We start from the raw sequence: 19,598 nt of genomic DNA on the forward strand, positions 1-19,598 counted from the left end.
TGGTCTTATATATAATAATGAAATTCTTATAGTTGTTAATAAACACATTACAAACCCATTTATTGAGTCTTACTAAGTTACCTATTATGTCATTGTTAAACCTTTTCTACGTTTTTCTTTTACTTATTAAGGTTAATAAATCCTTTATTAAACTGCCAATTATGCATTTTGCAGGTACGAGATCTAAAGCGGGAACCAAGCATATTAAGGTTAATAAGTCCTTTATTAAACTGCTAATTATGCATTTTGCAGGTACGGGATCTAAAGCGGGAACAATGCTTCATATAGCTGCATTCAGCAATGTGGGCCACATATAGCTAATGAAATATTTTCCATGGCAACATCAGAAATTGGCCGCCATGTTCAAAGTTTTCACAATCAATATTACATATCCACAGGCCACAGCTTATGTCCAATCATCATGAAAATTGGAAAAATGGAAAAATGACCCTACCTAATGGTAAGGGCGCATGACGACCGTCTCGGTAATCTGTAACCTAATTCTGCCGGACGGACGTAATCGGCTGGGTGGCTACATGACGACCGTGTTGGTAATCGGAGGACGTAATCGGCTAGGTGGCTACATGACGACCGTATCGGTAATCGGATGGACATAATCGGCTAAGTGGCTCCATGACGACCGTCTCGGTAATCGATAAGCTAATTCTGCCGGACGGACGTAATCGGCTGGGTGGCTACATGACGACCATCTCGGTAATTGGGAAACTAACTCTGCCGGACGGACGTAATCGGCTGGTTGGCTACATGACGACCGTCTCGGTTATCGGTAATAACGACGGCTGGTGGATAGAACTCCAGCATTATACGAGTATGCGTCAATGTTTACCAAATGGAGAAATGACCCTACCTAGGTGAGGGCGCATTATCGTCTGCCCGTCAGAACAAATGAAACAAATACATAGGGGTATTCGGAACAATGTCTCTAACAGAGACACAATGTTAACAAGCATCCGTTCTTGAGGTGGTTCACGAAGCATCTAATCCAGTAAGAATTGCAGTTTATATTTTAAGTGGGCGGAATGGTAAATAAAGTCATTGTTGTTTGATGTCCCCCTGAGGTCAAAGGTCACCAAATTGTTTGGCTGTCCCCAGAATGATGTCATGAGTCTATGTACCAAGTTTGGCTATTATACAGTATGTTAAAGAGTTGCTGAGAACAGGCTTACTTCCTGTTTGGCGGCTTTGCCTTCAAGTTTGATTGGCTGTCAAGGCGAAACGTTTTTTAATTAGAAAAAGTTGTTTGGCACATTTATTTGGCTTGGTCTGAAGATCATATAGCACAAGTTTCATGATGGTTGGACATAATCTGTGGCCTGTGGATATGTAACATTGATTGTGACAACTTTAAACATGGTGGCCAATTTCTGAGGTTGCCATGGGAAATATTTTATTAGCTATATGGGGCGGTCTGACAGTATCACCAGACATTGAAAATTAGTGTGAAATATACTCACGTGAAGAGAGAGGAGTTAAAAGACGTCTTTGTTAATTATAGCACCCCCTAGAGGTCAATGATCACAAAACTTGAGTGTCCCCATGATGATGTCATGGGTATATTTACCAAGTATGGTTATGATATGTCAAAGGGCTGCTGAGATATTGGCGTATTTCCTGTTTGGCGGCTTCGCGGTCGAATTTGATTGGCTGTCGCGGATGTTTCCGTGAGAAATCATTTACTAGCTATACGGGGAGGTCTGATAGTATCACCAGACATTGAAAATTTGTATGAAATATACTCATGTGAAGTGAGAGGAGTTAAAACACATCGACATTGAAAACAGCGCCCCCTAGAGGTTTAAGGTCACCAAATGCATTGAGTGTCACCATGATGAGGTCATGACAAGTTTGGTTATGATATGTCAAAGGGCTGCTGAGAAATCGGCTTTCTTAAACTTACCAGAGACTCATCCTACAGTTCGGACCTCCTCCTCTGATCCATGTTTTCTGTACTTGTTCCTGTTTTTTGTCTGTCAGTTCTTGGTCTGGGTTGCTCATGCCGACGATACCGACATGTTCTCCGAGATGCGAGTACAATTGTTGACATCGCTTTAAATCAGTGTGGAGCGAGGGAGCGCTAGCGTGTCAAACAAAAAAAGCTCAACATTTATCTCCAAAACACAAACTTCGCTGCTCTGACCCCTAATTGGGGGTCAAGCAGCGAAGCTGCGAGACAACCTATTGTTTTTGTACGTTTTCTTATTGTTATTATTTTATCTCCGTGGGAGTCTATAGCAGCCCATAGAACGCCTTGGTCAAAAGTTGTGACAGCCCGATTATCCTGTCAAGCAAATTTGAGGTCGCTAGCTCATCAGCTGTAGTAATAAATTCAAATTCAAAACCGTATGGCCGCTATCAACCTCGACTTCGAAGTCGCCAAACAGGAAGTAAGCCAATCAGCAGCCCTTTGACACATCATGACCAAACTTGGTACATAGACCCATGCCATGATTATATTTCAAAATTATCTTCAATGTCTGGTGATACTTTCAGACCTCCCCATGTAGCTAATGAATTATTTCTCATGTTGAAGTTGTCAAAATCAATAGTACACATCCACAGGCCACAGATTATGTCCAATCATCAAACTTGCCATATATGATCTTCAGACCAAGCTGAGTGTTAAACAGCTTTTTCAAATTCAAAACCGTTTGGCCGTGACAGCCAATTAAACTTTACGGCAAAGCTGCAAAACAGGAAGTTAGCCTGTTCTCAGCATCTCTTTAACATATCATAGCTAAACATGGTACATAGACTCATGACATAATTCTGGGGACATCCAAACAATTTGGTGACCTTTGACCTCAGGGGGACGTCAAAAAGGAATTTAGCTAATTTCTCTGCAAGGCCTTCAAGTATCCAAACCAAACTTGCCCCAGAGTCTTATGACCCTATCCTGATGATGTCCAAATATTTGGTGTAATTTGACTTCTAGGGGGGCGTTGTTAGCAGCAAGTCTATTCCAGCCCTTAGAAAGCAACTTCAATGTATTTTCATTGTGATAACCATTTCCCAATAGCTTTCATTGTCAGTAAAATTATATCTAATCATATGCATTTTATCATGGTCATCATATACTGTGTTATATAAAACTGATAACATATCAATCATATTAAATCATCATGTCAATCTGACAAACAGCATACAATCAGAACACTTCTTCATTTATATCAATGTTAGTTGCGCTGAACAGCGCTCATTAAAGGGTAGACACTGCACTGCGGTACTGCATGTATAATGCAACATGAATTTATTTACCATTCCGCCCACTTACAATAGAAACTGCAATTCTTACTGGATTAGATGCTTCATGAACCACCTCAAGAACGGATGCTTGTTAACATTGTGTTTCTGTTAGGGATATTGTTCCGAATACCCCTATGTATTTGTGTGATTTGTTCTGTCAGGCAGACGATAATGCCCCCTTACCACTAGATGGGGTAATTTTTCCATTTTGTAAACATTGACTCGTAGTTAATTCCACCAGCTGTCGTTATTACTAATTACTGAGACGGTCATAATGTACCCAACTAGCCGATTACGTCTGTCCAGCAGAATTAGTTTATTGAGTCCTATTCTGCTTGACCCCCACATTGCTGCTCGCAGCTATGTTTCATATTGATTGAAGTACCCCGTTTATTTAAAATAGAAGCCGAAAAACTATCAGGTTGGTTTTTACTCCCCTTCATTTCATACAGTAGAAACAGAAACCAGGCCAACCAGTCAGGCTGCCATTTTTCTGAATGGAAGGATGTATTTGTCAATAGGCAAAATAAAGTTCATTGTTTATTGTGATGTAGTTTTATATATATAAATAGCAAAACCGTACGTTACCTTGACCAAAATACCGAACCGTGGGCCAATTGTACTGTTGCATACCTAGTAACTACTGCTGTTCACTTTTTAAGTTGCTCTCCCAATGAAACCAGAAACAATGAAAACATTGATAAAACCTTAATATTGCATTTTCAAGTAAAATTCCAATATTTTGGACCTGTCTCTCCAGGTGAACGTGCGCTTGGACCAGACGGTGGCGGAACTGAAGAAGCAGCTGAAGGAGGTGGTCCAGCTGCCCACCAACCACATGAGGGTCTACTACATCGACAAGGACCTTTGCTGCATGTTCGGCCCAGAGGAGATGAAGTACAGCACGCGGGCGCTGCACTCCTACAGCATCCGCGACGGGGACGAGATCCTGGTGGTGCCCAAGACAAAATGAGCCACGCGCTTGTTTATATCCTCCCCCCAAGCTCCAGGTCTCAATATCCCACGCTATTGGATGAAAAAAAGAGAAAGGATGGACTGATTGTTTCACTGGTTCAATTGCTAAGTTATTTAATAAAAGGCACAGTTAAAATGGGATAGGTGTGACACGCAGGTCAAAGTTGAGGTAAATAATGCAGGAAACGGTTCCAAAATGGAATGCAGGCTGGTTGACTGCTGAATTAGCAGAACCACCAATCCGGAGGTAAGGAGTTCCTATTAGATAATATCCTCTCTAGACTTTTTCAAAATCCCAGTCTTAAACATAAAGGGAATTTCTGGAATGTTTCTGTGTAAAAAATGGAGACCAAGCTACAAGTCAGGATGGCGGAGCAGCGACCAGGAAGGCAGAAGCAGATGGCCGTTGGAAACTGGTGCACCAGCAAATCTCAGCTCTGTCCAAGCTGTTAGTCTACGGCTTATCGCACCTTTACGAGCATCAAAGACCACCAGCTGGCCCATCTGTCACCCAAACCCTACTCAAACTAGTTGGCTATATTGTCATATATTTATTTAAAAACGATGGTTGTTTGTTTTTTGAATCTGCACTTTTAAGTGAAAAGAAAGATTATCAGGAAGAGCAGCGTGTCTTAATAATAATGTGTGACATTGCATCATTACAAACCAATACACACACACACACACACACACACACACACGTATATTCACACTTATATGAACGACAACCACCTGTGCTGTACACACAAACATACACAACTGCACAGCATATTAGGTTGTGTCCTATTCTATCCCTGCTCCAGCCATCTCAGTCTGGGTTTTCTTCATCTCTGTCCTGAATGACATCAAGTAATTAAGGACATTAAGGTCCATTTAATACATTATACATATTATGTACCATTTATATAGATCATATCGAGTTTAACAAAAATAAGAACATAAGATGCAGGATGGGCAGATATTATTTGATTAACTATCATATCATGCAACTTAAACACAGGGAAAAGCACCCTGTGTTTATGTTGTATGATAATATTGTTAATCAAAGGATATCGGCCAATCCTATATGTATAATATATGTATAATGTAGACAGATATAGGCAAGCTGTCCTCATATGGGCTCAGGCTCTGAGCTCTGTTGACATTGAAATCTGTTGATCTTCTTTGTTGGTTGCCAATTTTAATACATATTTCAATAATAGGAGAGTAACAGTTCCATTATTTTTCATGAATGAAATATTATAGCCATGATAATGTTATCACATCATATAGATCATGTATTTATCTCAGACTGCCTTTCAGTGTTTACAATAATCTAGCAGATCTTTGCGAACTCATCGTTTCCTTAACTTGCTTCACTATATTTGTTTACTTTGATCAAACAAGGCATGCATTTTTATTTTGACTGAATCCCTTCCTGGCCCTACAGAGCAAAAAGACTCCCTAGCCACAGCTGTGTTATCTTCCCCAAAGCCAAGCTCATTGATTATTTTTCTTGAATAAGTGTGTCACCATTTCTTTGAATATCAACATAAAGAAAAGCTTTTGAAAGAAAAGGATGACAAAGTGGGCCCAAACCACAAATGCCTAAATTTAAGCATACATTAAATTGTTCATTGAAAGTATGCTTATTTTTATTTGCTTGACAACTTTGTATTTGTTTGATTGATTTACAGCATACAATATGTGTTATTGTATGTTATTGCCCGCCACAAGTATGATTCAGGATGCCTGAATTTGTATTTTTGTGAGAGGAAAGTATGACCATAAGGTCACATTCATTCACACAAAGCCCTTTTAAGGTGTTTGGCCTGTCTACCGTTATTGTTTTGAGATCCCAGCTTGTTTTTATTTATCAATTTATGGAACCCATTATTTACTGGACGTTTTATGAAAATGATTCATGTTTTTCATTTTAATGTGTTAAAATCATATAAAGATGTATTTATTTAATATATTTATGTTTGTTACTCAATTTGGAGTATGCTTTAATTTATTTAAGTTATTGATTTTGTGTGCGAGGATCTGTTACAACCTGTTACAATACTAGAACATGATATTTATCAGATCATCTAGAGTTCCATTTTGTTGCACAATATCAGCCTTACCACATCAACACTCACACACAGCTTTTAGCAGGTATTTGATTTAGTCTTGATATATTCATATGTATTCCCATGAAGACTTGAGTGAAATACCTTGCTGCCACACATAGCCACACCTACTAGGTTACTATTTTAACGTCTATTTGCGCTGACAGTGTTGCCTTTTTAACTCAAAGTGCTCCTTTTTGCATTTAAGCACTAGATGATCATGATAGGTCCTCTCGGGCTGATCCATCGATCACTTTGCAATGAGCACCTCCGTTTTGGACGTAAAGGAGCATAGGAATGTTGTTGATAGTGATGATGTTTTGGTCATTATGGAAAATGTTGGTGTTTGAAAGTGCCACAGTGTGTATTATGCAGGATGTGGTGAAACAAAGTTTTCATCTGCCCAGTTTAAGGTATATTTATATTTATTTTATTATTATTTTATATTACTATAACTCATAAGTCAACATACAACACCATGATGCATTCTGGTGTACAAGCTCTATTCATCTGTATGTACTCATCAATTCACTCAGCTATAATACATGACTACAATGGATGTGCGTGTTAAAATGTATTCTTAATAGCCTTCTCAGAATCATTGCTTCTCATGCTGAGGTAAAATGCATCATAGAATGGTAATAAAATCTCAATCTCCTTGCATTGTCCGACCATTTTTTTCATCACACAATGGTATAGGCTACATTCACTAGGAAAACAAATGTATCACTTAAATATTTATAGGTACAAACTAATGTAGGGAAATCGAGGGAAATGTAATCAGATCCTTGTAATTTAGGGAAGAGGTCAATGTTTCATAGTGGGTATCTTAAGTCCCCTTTGCCACTTTTGTAGGTAGGCCTACTTGGGGTATATTCACAGAATATGCATGACGTTAATTATCGTTCAACTGTGCTTTATGTGCGTCTAAAATAATCGGGACAAAGATTTAATTTGGAATTATTTATACTTAAATAAACTGCGTTTTTGGTGATGTTTACGTTGGTCACCAAGGTGACGGTGGAGGTGATGGACTCCTCATGACGTCACCAGGTCTGATTCAACCAATCAGAGACGTGCTTCTTCCTGCACTGGCGTCACGTTTAAAGGGAAAATAACAGTTACTTGGTTGCTGTGAAGCCAGTGTTGCCAGATTTCTGGCCCAATCTGGCAACAGTTGCGGGTTGTCGGTCGTCACGCCGTGTTATCTTACCAGGATAGTAGAGCGGATGGTAGGACGGTACCGCCGGGTTATCACATCAGTAGCGGGTATATATACAGTATATATAGGGTATTGCTCGTAGGTTTTCGACCGTACATCGCAGCTGGTGTTGCAGTAGTCAAACAGCAATACAAGTTCAACAGAAGCCCGGGTTAAGGGAGGGTTAAGGAGGCTCCTGGTCGGACCGGGATGGTTTCAAGCTGGATGGTGAGTACAGCAGCTCCGCTCGGTTCAGCCTGCATGTCGTGTTGGTCCATTAAGTTAGCGAATCATTAACCGATAGTTTCTGGAGTCGGATTCTAGTTACCTCCTCAAACTAGACGTACCATGAAGTTAATAATCTGCCATGTAAAAGTGATATGCTACTTTGAGAAAGTCCGTTTATGGTCAATGTTCTCCTCTTCTTCGCACCATCATACTGGTGGTCAGATAAGACTGGCCCTCACCCCACAATACTGGCCCTCATCCCACAAGACTGGCACGCACCCCACTAGAATGTCCCTGACCCCACAGACTGGCCCTCACCCAACAGGAATGGCCCTCACCCCACAAGACTGGCCACCACCACACTAGACTGGCCCTCAACCCACTAGACCAGTGGTTTTCAAACTGTGGGGCGCGCCCCCCCTGGGGGGCGCCGGAGTTCTTCAGGGGGGGGGGGGGGCGACGTGAGAAAAAAATAAACCCGAAAAAAACCCTGAAAGTCGATGATTCAAATCATCAGTCGTACTTCAACTGTAGAAGTAACTTACTTAACTAAATCAATTTTCAACCGTTTATCTTCGTGCAAACCATTTAACAAATCTACACACTTGTATCTTCAATAATATCTAAACAGAATTTTGATATCATTTAAAATGTCTTCAGAATCACAGTTTTAGTTTCATACCGCTTCGTTTTCAGCTGTTTTTATTGAAGACGTCTGCCCATTCTGATACACCTATTTCTAGACATCGTAACTCATTCCTATTTCAACCGTTTACCATCGTTCAAACCATTAAACAAATCTACACACTTGTATCTTCAATACTATCGAAACGGAATTTTGATAGCATTTTTACTTTTTTCAGAATCCTGGTTTTAGTTTCAAACCGGCATCGTTTTCAGTTGCTTATAATAATTTAGGTCACCATAGCAACGCCAGTAAACAAACCCCGCCGAATAGTCGAATCTCCGGACTGAAAAGGCAGATCTGATCGACTCAGAAAATTCAGAGTCGGGGACAGCCCTAGAAAATAATATTGCTGGCTAACTTAAGCAAAATGGAAAAAATAAATATGTTTAAAATGTTTTAAAATTATGATCAGAGATGTTTTAAATCAGCCGAATTTTTTTCTCAGAGGGGGGGCTCACTCTCTCACACTTTGAAAACCCCTGCACTAGACTGACCCTCATCCCACCAGACTTGCCCTCACCCCAGCAAACTGGCCCTCAACCCACAAGACCCAACCAGACTGTCCCTCAACCCACCAGACTGGCCCTCACCCCAAAAGACTGGCCCTCACCCCAGCCGACTGCCCCCAACCCCACAAGACTGGCCCTCATCCACAAGACTGGCCCTCATCCACAAGACTGGCCCTCACCCCACCAGACTGGCCCTTACCCCAAAAGACTGGCCCTCACCCCACAGGACTGGCCCTCACCCCACCAGACTGGCCCTAACCCACCAGACTGGCCCTCACCCTCCAAACTGGCCCTCACCCCACAAGACCCAATCAGACTGGCCCTCACCCCACCAGACTGGCCCTTACCCCACAAGACTGGCCCTCACCCCACAGGACTGGCCCACCATGCTCACCATCACGTGGGACATGTCATTCTATTCTGTACATACAGAATACAGGAGAAATTATCAATAAAATCATGTATGATTTTATTGATAATTTCTCCTTCTGAAGGAATATGCATGAAAAACCATTATTATCATTGGCTGTAGTTTGCAGCAAGTGCCCGAGACCTACTATCTCTACTAACTCTTTCTCCAATCTTTTTTTATCAACAAAATGACCCGATTGGGAAACAAGTATTTTTATTTCTCCTCATTCATTATAAATATGTAAGCAGCCTTGAAGAATTTTAACGATGGATCAATATTAGCGACCATCTTATTAGCCACAGGCTAATTATATTATTTCACTGCGTGAAACAGAAAAAAGTTTTCTGATTACCAGGTTTGGAGGATGTGGATGGTTCCTTGCCAAGCCATGGACTATAAAAAGCTGTGATGCTAGCTCAACTGGAATGCCAGCGAGTGTTCAGGGTATTGCAGAGGTCATCAGAGTCTGCTATATTTATCGTCTCTTGTAACCTGATCTGTGGCATGCTGAATGGTTGATGATACCAGCCCTGCTATAATTCTAACCAGGCTGCCTTCGCCACAGCAACCGCCCAATTTACCGCCCTTCCCTTCAATCTTCTCACTCTCTTTTGGCCCTGCGATCCACGCTGTCACAAGGGTGAGCATCTCCTTACCCAACAAATAGGGCTTCTTAGGTCTGTTCTCCTAGGTACCTGCTTTGTGAGTATAGCTTAAAATATTTGTGTGTGTGTGTGAGTGTTATTCTTTGAATTCTCTGCTCAGCTATTAACCACACTGCACCTTCCTAGAAACGTATTCCAATGATGGTACAACATAATGCGACAGCAGTATGAGTTAATGAGTGAATTAGTGTATGCTAGCCAGAGTTTTTTGGGGGCAGCAAGTAGCTAACCTTTAAAACAGGTGTTATGGTGTCAGCGAGGTGTTATCTGCCAGAGAAGGTTATGAATCCTCTCTTTTACCCAAGCCTGCAAAGGGAGCAACTTTTTCCGGATTGGATAAAACGAGCTGAAGGATGCATCATACATTTTTAATGATGGGCCATGAAATCTAGAGCACTTGTTGACCAATGGCCGGTATGCTCACTTGGCCTTGTTGACGTTGCATGTTGTTGGCTGTAAAGAGAAAGCTGTTTGGCTGAGAGAGAAAGACTCCTTTTAATCGATTGGTTTTCTTGTTCATCCCATACGCTATTTTTATTTGTTCGGTGGGGTGGGGTGGGGGGGGGGGGGGGGTATACGCACTTTATATGCACTCATCCTTGAGTCATGAGTTGTGAATGCGGTGTGTTCACAACTGATCACAGAGAATCTGAAAAAGAGTCGCCTAAGTCGGTCTAGGTCAGTGGAAATAGAACCCTGCTCCAATGTCAAGATATACGAGCCATCCCTTACCAGGGCCGCGGACAGTTTTGCCCTTGGTCTATATGATGCATGCTCACAGCATGTTTTATATGGATTAAATGTAGATTCCCTGTTTTATGTTTTTCAGAATTGATCATCGACCAGGCTTGTGTGTCTTAAGTGTGTGAATGTGTAACTGTTTATGTGTAAGTGTGTGTGTAATACTCTGGGTTAGTAGCAGAACAATGTGCTGCGCAGACTCTATTGCCATCTGCAGGGACTGACACACACACAGCTACACCTAAAGTAGGTAAGAGCACTCATGCACCATGCACACATACTTAACACACACACACACACACACAGACACACACACACACAAACGCACGCAGATGCACACATAGGCAATCCTTCCACTCTTCATGCGAGGCGATGAGGTGAGATACAGTAGTGTCCTTGCGTCTTGATCACACATAATCCATAATTCATACCCTGCCGGAAATATTGATGTGACCAAAATGTGAGAGTGTGCGACGGAATTTTTCATTTTAACACGTTAAACGGGGAAAGGGCGAGACAACGAATTCGGAATCTGTAGCAGGCCAATAAATGTGAGAAGGATAGGGAATGGCCACTGTTAGTTGCTAATGAGTGGAGATTTAATATTGAGCGTGCGTAAACGTCTCTGATAAGGAGAACGATTTTACAACCTGCTACGTGTTTGAACAATTCTCAAAATATTGACTCGTTCTTCCAACCTGCGGCTAGTGTGCCAGTGCCAGAGTCCTGCACGGGTCTTATTTTGCAATCCCGCACCCGCCCGTACCTGCAATAGTTAATACCGCATCCGACCCGTGTTCCGACAGTAGATTGCTCTGCAAAAAAGCACATCATCCACTGTTGACGGTTTTAGTTGACTCCTCCACTCCTAAATAACATACCCAGCACCGGAGGAGTCAATTGCAAAACCCGCGTCCCCGCAGGTACCCAAACCAGGTCAGGACTTCATGTGCCATAAATGGCTTATCGCATGGGAGGCGTTTGTCGCACCTGATGCATTCTCAATGGAGAGGCGAGCGAGCAGAGAGGAGGTACAGCGTCCTGTCATGCGGCATGACAAGTGGGCGCACTCCTGTGAAACTGTCGCTTCCGTGCCATGGACATATTAAACAAAGGACAGCGGATTAAAATATGGTGCCCATTCATTCCAATGAAAACTGCTCAATGGCGCAGGGCAACATCAAGGAGAGATTTGCTTCTGCATCATGGGAGCCAGCCAAGCCCTAGTGCATGACATGCCGGATGCAGAAATATTCTCGTAATCTAGCAGTTAGCATTGTAGCATCATAAGCGAGAGGTCTGTTTACACATCCCTCGCCGACTTTAAGTAACAAAAAGTCAACACAGTGCCTAAAAACCAAAAGACAACGTTTCAATACGACTCCTTTCAACTGCCCACGCCTCCTCCTGCAAAAAATAAATTAATACAACGGCTTATAAAACGCTTGAGGTGGCGTTTTTAAAGGAGAAAACTTAAATTTTATTAATACATGGTATAAAGATAATTATGAGCCTTTGGTTGATATTCAGACATTTTTTGCGGAGACACATTCCTGTTCCCCACTTCTATTTCAGTGAATGGAGTTATCTACTTCTGGGCCCCTTGAATCGAGGGACCCGTCCAAAGCCCGCTTAAACAGCTGCAATACCAGGCTTGGCCGCCGAGCACTGGTGGATTGCGGAAGTATTCAAATTCAAATTCAAAAAAACTTTATTTGTCCCCAGGGGGCAATTGAGGGCACATAGCAGCAGCATTACAAAGGACAGGGCCATGTCCAAACAAAACAAAAAACAAACACAGATGTATGCACAGATCCTGGGGGCCTGTGTGTGCCCCTAACATTTCTGGTTGTCCCCCTAATTTTCAGTTAGGGGCCACAGTGCTCCTAGTGAAAAAAGTTAGTCTGTAGCTCTGAAGTTCAAGGCACCTTTGCACAATGATCTGGTCTCAGTAGATACCTTGACTCTGTTGGTTGTTATGACATATTTGGAAGCTCAATCTGTACTTTTTCCCCCAAAAATCTCACCAGAAGTAACAATTGAAAGGGTTATTTTTCAATTTTTTCTTCCGGGGGGGCATGCCCCCGGACCCCCCAAGCGTTTTCAGACATGGTGCCTGTTAGTCTTTTAGCAAATGTTCAGTAAACTATGAGCAGTCTCCATGAAGTTGGGCGAGTTCAAAATTGCGAAAATCGGGCTTATAGTCTATTAAACCATGCAATTACTAAAACAGAAACTACAGAGCCCTGTTATCGTTTTTATTCATAATTTGATTCATATTCTTTTTTATTAATAATATAAGTTATTTCTAACAAACTATCACTCACAATTTAAATACATCGTTGCATATGTTCCTACCGGTCCTGAATATAAATGGATCAAGATACTATTTACTCCTTATGAAAAAACACCAGCGATTGTCCAACCATTAATAATTGGCTAAAGAAATACATATCAGCCGACCAATCAACCAACCGAACACAAATTGACAATGGTATGGTACAATAGTATCTTTACTTTACCTTTAAGCTAGCCTTTATGTTTCTGGGCATCTGCAAGCACTAGCAGCCAAGCAAAAACTGTTTGCAAGTTTTTAAAAATGAATGATATTTGATTGAGAAAATGGTGAGCTCAATTACTAAGGAATAATGCCACTTAACGGCCCATACTGTAAGCCATCAAAGGATCCAATGTTTGAGAGGTCACAGTTGAGTCACCGCCAGGTTATGGTATCCCTCCTTTCTGTTCCCTTTGTATTTTAGCATGTTGATACAGTATAATAATATATAAGCTGTTAAATACAGTGTGAAATGGCATTCAGACAGGGAATATGTTACATCTCTAATTTGACACATTTTTTTCATGAAACAGCTGGCCAAAAAATAGTATGGGTCTCAGTGTTTCCCCTAGAATTTTTTTTAGGCCCGGTGGTAAGAGCTGATAGTGTGATTTTTTTATACATTTTTCACGGGATGCTAGAGTATTTGTTGGTTATTTCCATGTAAAACACTTGCTTAGCCATCACAAGTTGATAATGATTCAATAAACACGTTATTAACAATAAACTAATTTTATTTACAATACAATTTTTGGTGGTGCTGTCACACTAAATTTGTAACGGCTGCCAAATTTGTACCGGGCGCGTCATCCATATGTAATCCATTCCAAACCTGCCTGCAACAGATGATCGCGTCGTCCGTTGCCGGGCAGGTTTCAAAAAACATTCGCGCTCATGTTGCCAAAGACGAAATAACATAGTACAGTTAACGGATCGCTAGATAACACTTGTTTTTACTTTATATTTGTATTGTATTTAATTTTTTAATCAAATTTAGCTAGTAAACTGAGTGTTTAAAGCGGGTTTCAAAAAACATTTGCGCTCATGTTGCCAAAGACGAAATAACATAATACAGAAAACGGATCGCTAGATAACACTTGTTTTTACTTTATATTTGTATTGTATTTCATTGTTTAATCAAATTTAGCAAGTAAACTGAGTGTTTAAGGCAGGTCAAGGACGAAATAGCACAATACAGATAACGGATCGCTAGATAGAAGGTTCGCGAATGTTCGTGAACCTTTCACGTCATTCGAAAGGTTCTAATCATCTGATCATCTGTTGCCGGGCAGGTTTGGAATGGATTACGTATTGATGACGCGCCCGGTACAAATTTGTCAGCCGGTACAAATTTTGTGTGACAGTGCCATGCTAATGATGATATAACTTAATGCTGTCAGATTGTCCGTTATGATGGGGCATAATCTGCGCACGCGCGACACCGCATTATTTATTTTTTTTAAATTTAAAAAAAAATATTTTTTTTAATTTTTTTTTTTAATTTTTTTTTTTTGGGCCTGTTGTTGGCCTGGCGGGGGCGCTCGTTGGCCTGGCGGCCCGCCAGGCCTGAACAATGGTAGGGGAAACACTGGGTCTAAACAGAGGTGAAATCTTCCGTCCAGGATTTTGATTGTGGTTGAAGTGACAAAGCCTGTGAGATAGCTGTGTGTTAATCTGAGAAAGGATTTCTTTGGGAGACGTCAAAAACTAGATTGGTTTGAACTGTTGCCTGCTAGCAGTAGAGAGGGTTATGTGTATTAGGTTTTAGATGATTAGATTATAATCAGACGTTTTCTTTTCTTTTCTCAAGATATCGGGCATACTTATGCCAATGGTGAAAGATAATGGCTGTGAAAAAAGTAAACTGTATCAACGCGTGAACAGAATTTCTTTCTATCCGTCCAATCATTTCATTTGGCCCGACTGAAATGATTGGATAGCTTAGATTTCTGTGCAAACTGCCTGTTCAGTATCAGAGTCTACTACAAGGCTAGGCAGACATATTGCTAAAGCTAGCGAGCTAATCACGTGTTGGGGGAGTGACTTAGGAGGGATGCCTGAAGGGAGGGGTGGGAATATCAAAGAGCAAAATAACCAAATCAAAGCAAGAATACAAGCCCTTGGTGGTCCTATGAACTTGATATCTTTGGCACTGGAATAACCGCTTCAGCGGAACTAGCCATGATCCATCCTGATCTTGTAAGTTCACATTCTATTTGTGTTGTAGGATTTTCTAAAAGGCTTAAGATGATTGGACAAATCAATGCTCAGAGAAGGGTGTGTCAGTTCAGGACACACAAGGAGCGCCCATCTGCGAAATTAAAAAGATGATGGCATTGCCATGGAAAGTAGCAATCTATGAAGCAATCAAAACTGTTGGAATCCGAAATAAACTCAAGAACAATATGTGATGAACAGAATTCGATGAACAAGACATTCCTATAATCAAAGTGTTTCTTGGAGTCAGAATTAGAAGATTTGCATCTCAAGGCACCTCCTAACCCTGCGTTCACACCAAAAGATGCATTTGCTGCCCGAACGCGTTGACGCCTGAGTTTTGCGGTGCGTCAAATCAAGTTTTGCGGCGCGTCAAAGTTTTGCGGCGCATCAAAAGTTGAAATATTTCAACTCGAGCAGCATTTGACGCGCCGCAAAATACGTGAACGCGCCCTTCTTCCGTGCCCGGCAGCGGGCACAGGCATGCCGCGCCGCAAATCAGATTTTGACGCGCCGCAAATCAAGTTTTGCTGCCCGTTTTCTCGGCAGCAAAGCAGCAACGCGTCTCTACATTCACTTTGAATGGGATCACGACGCGCGTCAACTTTTTGCATCTTTTGGTGTGAACGCAGGGTAACAGGCTGATGTTCGGCCTTGCACTGTTACAGTACTGGCGGGAAGGGGGGTGGGGGGTATAGCGTCAGTGTGGGCCTCTCTCACAGGCACCAGGGCTATTGTTATCCGCTAATATTACGAGAGAGAGAGAAGCCCTAGGTCTTCAAAAATTATTCAGAAATTATTTTCTAAATAATGTTAATATTTTAACTTGACATAAAAATATACTAAAGATAAAGATACTAAAGATACTAATTGCTAATGACAACACACTCAGTGTTCTGTTGTAGTATTCACAATCAGCATTGTCTGTCATAAGGGTTTGGTGATGGTTGATTAGGTGAGTGCTGCATGCAGCGCTCAACTATTGTTCTTCTTAAGTTTTATTATTTCTTTCCTTATTATTCTCTACAAACTTTGGGATCTCCTTCCTACATTTTTTACCTACAGGCTCCATTCCAATTTTGAAATGTTCAGATTAGCTTGGAATCGTGCGCTTCTTTTCAGATTTTTTAAAAATATTTTATACTTTTTAAAATATTCTACTTTTAAAATACTATTTTTTACAATGGAAGTCAACTTTCATTCACTGACACTTACTACTTCAGACTTCGTAACTTCAATATTTTGTCGTTAACCTTCTTTCAAAGGTTTAACTAATAAACATTAATTATTCAATAATGGAAACTGAATTTCGATTACCTTTATGCATTTTTCAAAATCACAGTTTAAGTTCCATGCCGGTTTGTTTTCAGTTGGTCTCATTGATTTACGCTGAGGTTACAGCGCGAGGACGTGCAGGCAATGTTGCCAGATTGGGCAGTTTTTCCTCACTCAATTGGACTACTTTATGCGACATAAAGGCAGCGTTGCCAGATTAGGTGATTTTTCCCGCCCAATTGGACTACTTTTAATGACTTTAGGCTGGAAAATTAGCAATAGGTGAGTACATACAATTTAGGCTGGTTGAAAAAAAAATGGCGGGATTATTATAATTCTTTCTACAAAAATCAATCGATACCATACCTCTCAATCGATACCATGCTTCCAGCTTTTGTAACAATGTATTTCAGCACTTTCCTTCTTCAGGTAATGTAATTCAGCGTCAGTCAGTTTTCGACTTCAGCTTTCGACTTCAGGTGTACTGTGCACTGCAATACATTTTACCTTTCAGATTTTTCAGCAGTGCAGGGCAATACATATGACCTTTCAGATTTTTCAGCAGTGCAGGGCAATACATAAGACCTTTCAGATTATTCAGTTCAATTCATTTTACTTTTCTGCATTTTTAACAATGCTTTGCGCTTTTCATTCCGCTGTCACTTTATTTGTTTCCAACCATTTACATTTTCTTAAATGGTGTCATGTTAACATTGTTTACCCCAGACTGTTGAAATCCCTTCACTAGATTTAAGCCATTTAACATTATTTACATCTTAAAGGTTGGGTATGCGATTTGCGAAACGCCAGCAGATTTTGAAAATACACAACTCAAATGGTCCTACCCCCTCTCCTTCAACGCTGACTCTGACTCCACCCATTCCAAGTACCTGGACGCGCAATCATGCACGAGCGCGAACAGAGATGCGCGAGAGCGAGCCAGGCTAGCGTAGGTTTTCGTTTCACAACATGGCACTACATTCAGCTGTAAATTGCACCCAGTACCGCGGGAAGTAGGGGTGCTGGGGGTGCTGCAACACCCCCTGTCCGAGGCCCTGTCTTATCACAGAAAACGATCATTTCTAAAAACTCCGGCCAAAGTGGAGATTTCTGAAAACGCCGGTTATGTGTGTTGTCGTGTCAACGGGAAGAAACGGGATTTTAGGTACTGAAGCATGGACATAATAAAGGAGTTCTGAAGCGTCACATTATGCACCAGGAAATGCTTAACGTCATGTGAGCGCCCGCTGTACCGTATTGGTCCGAATATAAACACAAACCCCATTGTAAGACGACCTATGTTTGGAAAAAAGATTTGAAGACCAGATCTTGTTTTTAGGAATAAATAAATTGCATTCATTGAAATAATATACGAAAATAAAAAGGCATAGAATAAAACACTGCATTGCCATTAAACAGTAGTGCAAATATAGGCCGTACTGATGTGTACACCAAAGACTATTCCTGACACTCCTCTGCCCCGCTGTGTTCGCTCTGGCTGTGGTCGCTCAAAACTGTTTCGGCCCGTGGCAAAGCGAGTCATCCTCGCTGCTGTCCAAGGCATTTTGAGACGCAGCATTTATTTAATGCTCATATGACCTAGTGCTGAAAAAAGGTTATATGAAAAAGTGTGAGGGTAGCGGTGGTGCGCTAAACTTGTTCTGTGAGCAGCTGGATGTGAACCATGGTGTGAAGGAAGTGAACACAACGATCGATTTTCAACTGTGCGCGCATGCACTGGTGTAATTGAGCTGCACTGCTATATATCTTTTTTATCAATTTAACGAGTTGCGAGTCTAGTGCAGGCTGAGTTTCCAGCACCCCCTGCTGAGAATACGTTCTCGCGGCTATGGTTGCACCAGATGTTATAAACATTAAACGGTCACATAAATCATTACTATTTTTAGAAAATGTATGTTTGTTTCATATAATTGTATTGGACGTCCTGGTTTTCACTAGGGTTGCTGCGGTGTGGACATTTTCACAACGAGTAATACACTCGTCTCAACACCGGTATTACCGAGCATAAACGGTATAAACTTTGAAACTAGGTCAACCGCCACACAAGCATCGGTTTTTAGACCCTTCTCGTCCTTCAGTTGCCGCCAACGTTCGAAAGCAGTGCCTAGGATTATTCTTGATTTCAGTTTTTCTCTTTCAGCGTTTTTATTATCAATTACTCTCTGAAAAAGAGTTTTCCTTCTCTTTGCTGGTGGTGGTGGGGGTGGTGGCGTCTTGTCTGCCATGGAAATTGTCTTCTACTGCTCGGTCCAAATGTGGATTAACTAGTTCCAGTAGCTACCGCAGGATAACAACAAACAGGAGCTTGCTCTGGGTCACGAGCTCTGGGTCACGAGTACTGCACGAAGGGGTCGCGCGCGGGGGAGGGGGAGTGCAGTACGACCGTTTGATTGACGTACTTACTGTCCAATGCAACGAGGTGGCAATCCAAATGATTGGCTGGAGTTTTTCGAGCCCTGCCCGTTCCACAGATGATTGACTTGTTTAATTTTCATGTCAGTACTTCTAACTCAGTGGCTGTAAGCGGCTTATGATAAGGTTTTCAAGTAATTTTGCAAAAATGGCCAAAAAAGCAAATTCCGTACCCAACCTTTAAACTATGTGTCTTTATTAAAACATATTTTCAACCTCACTTTGCACTACAGCACACTACAGCACATGCATTTTCTGCAGGAAATGTATTTTTTAGTTTATAATTTATTCGATGCAATCCTGCTGCAAATTTGCTGTAGGCGTACTATTTTATTTCAAGTGAAATAGCGTAATAGAATAATATTCGGTGCTACTATGACTTCTAAGAGCTTGACATGTTTGTAGCAAGTAAACAAATGCAGCTTGTTGCCTCTGTAGCTACGGTAACCACCAGTCAGCACCACCGCAAGGGAGGCTGAAAATGCAGAGTACCCAGTAGTTGGGAACGTGTCTGTGTGTGTTTGTGCGTGTACATGTGCAGGCCTCGACATTAACGGTT

The 19,598-nt window shown here is 41.4% G+C and overlaps 2 protein-coding genes across 5 annotated transcripts in view; both read left to right on the forward strand.

The window, feature by feature from the left end:
• tbcelb (tubulin folding cofactor E-like b) overlaps positions 1-7,065 on the forward strand; it is a 43,076-nt gene extending 36,011 nt beyond the window's left edge. For 3 of the 4 annotated variants that reach the window (XM_056611068.1, XM_056611067.1, XM_056611070.1), the window contains one exon: positions 4,025-7,064. In XM_056611068.1, coding sequence (XP_056467043.1) covers positions 4,025-4,237 — 213 coding nt within the window. In that variant the 3' untranslated portion in view covers positions 4,238-7,064. Of the gene's footprint in view, positions 1-4,024 lie in introns of all 4 variants that reach the window. The other variant, XM_056611069.1, reaches the window with a different exon arrangement.
• Positions 7,066-9,449: 2,384 nt separating this feature from the next.
• The window catches only part of LOC130405725 (uncharacterized protein DDB_G0271670-like), an 85,449-nt gene continuing 75,300 nt past the window's right edge, over positions 9,450-19,598 (forward strand). Inside the window, exon 1 of the mRNA XM_056610890.1 lies at positions 9,450-10,010. The gene's annotated coding sequence lies outside the window, so the exon portion shown is untranslated. The remainder of the gene's footprint in view (positions 10,011-19,598) is intronic.

Source organism: Gadus chalcogrammus, chromosome 16, assembly GCF_026213295.1.
Source record: "Gadus chalcogrammus isolate NIFS_2021 chromosome 16, NIFS_Gcha_1.0, whole genome shotgun sequence".
In the NCBI taxonomy this organism is placed as follows: domain Eukaryota; kingdom Metazoa; phylum Chordata; class Actinopteri; order Gadiformes; family Gadidae; genus Gadus; species Gadus chalcogrammus.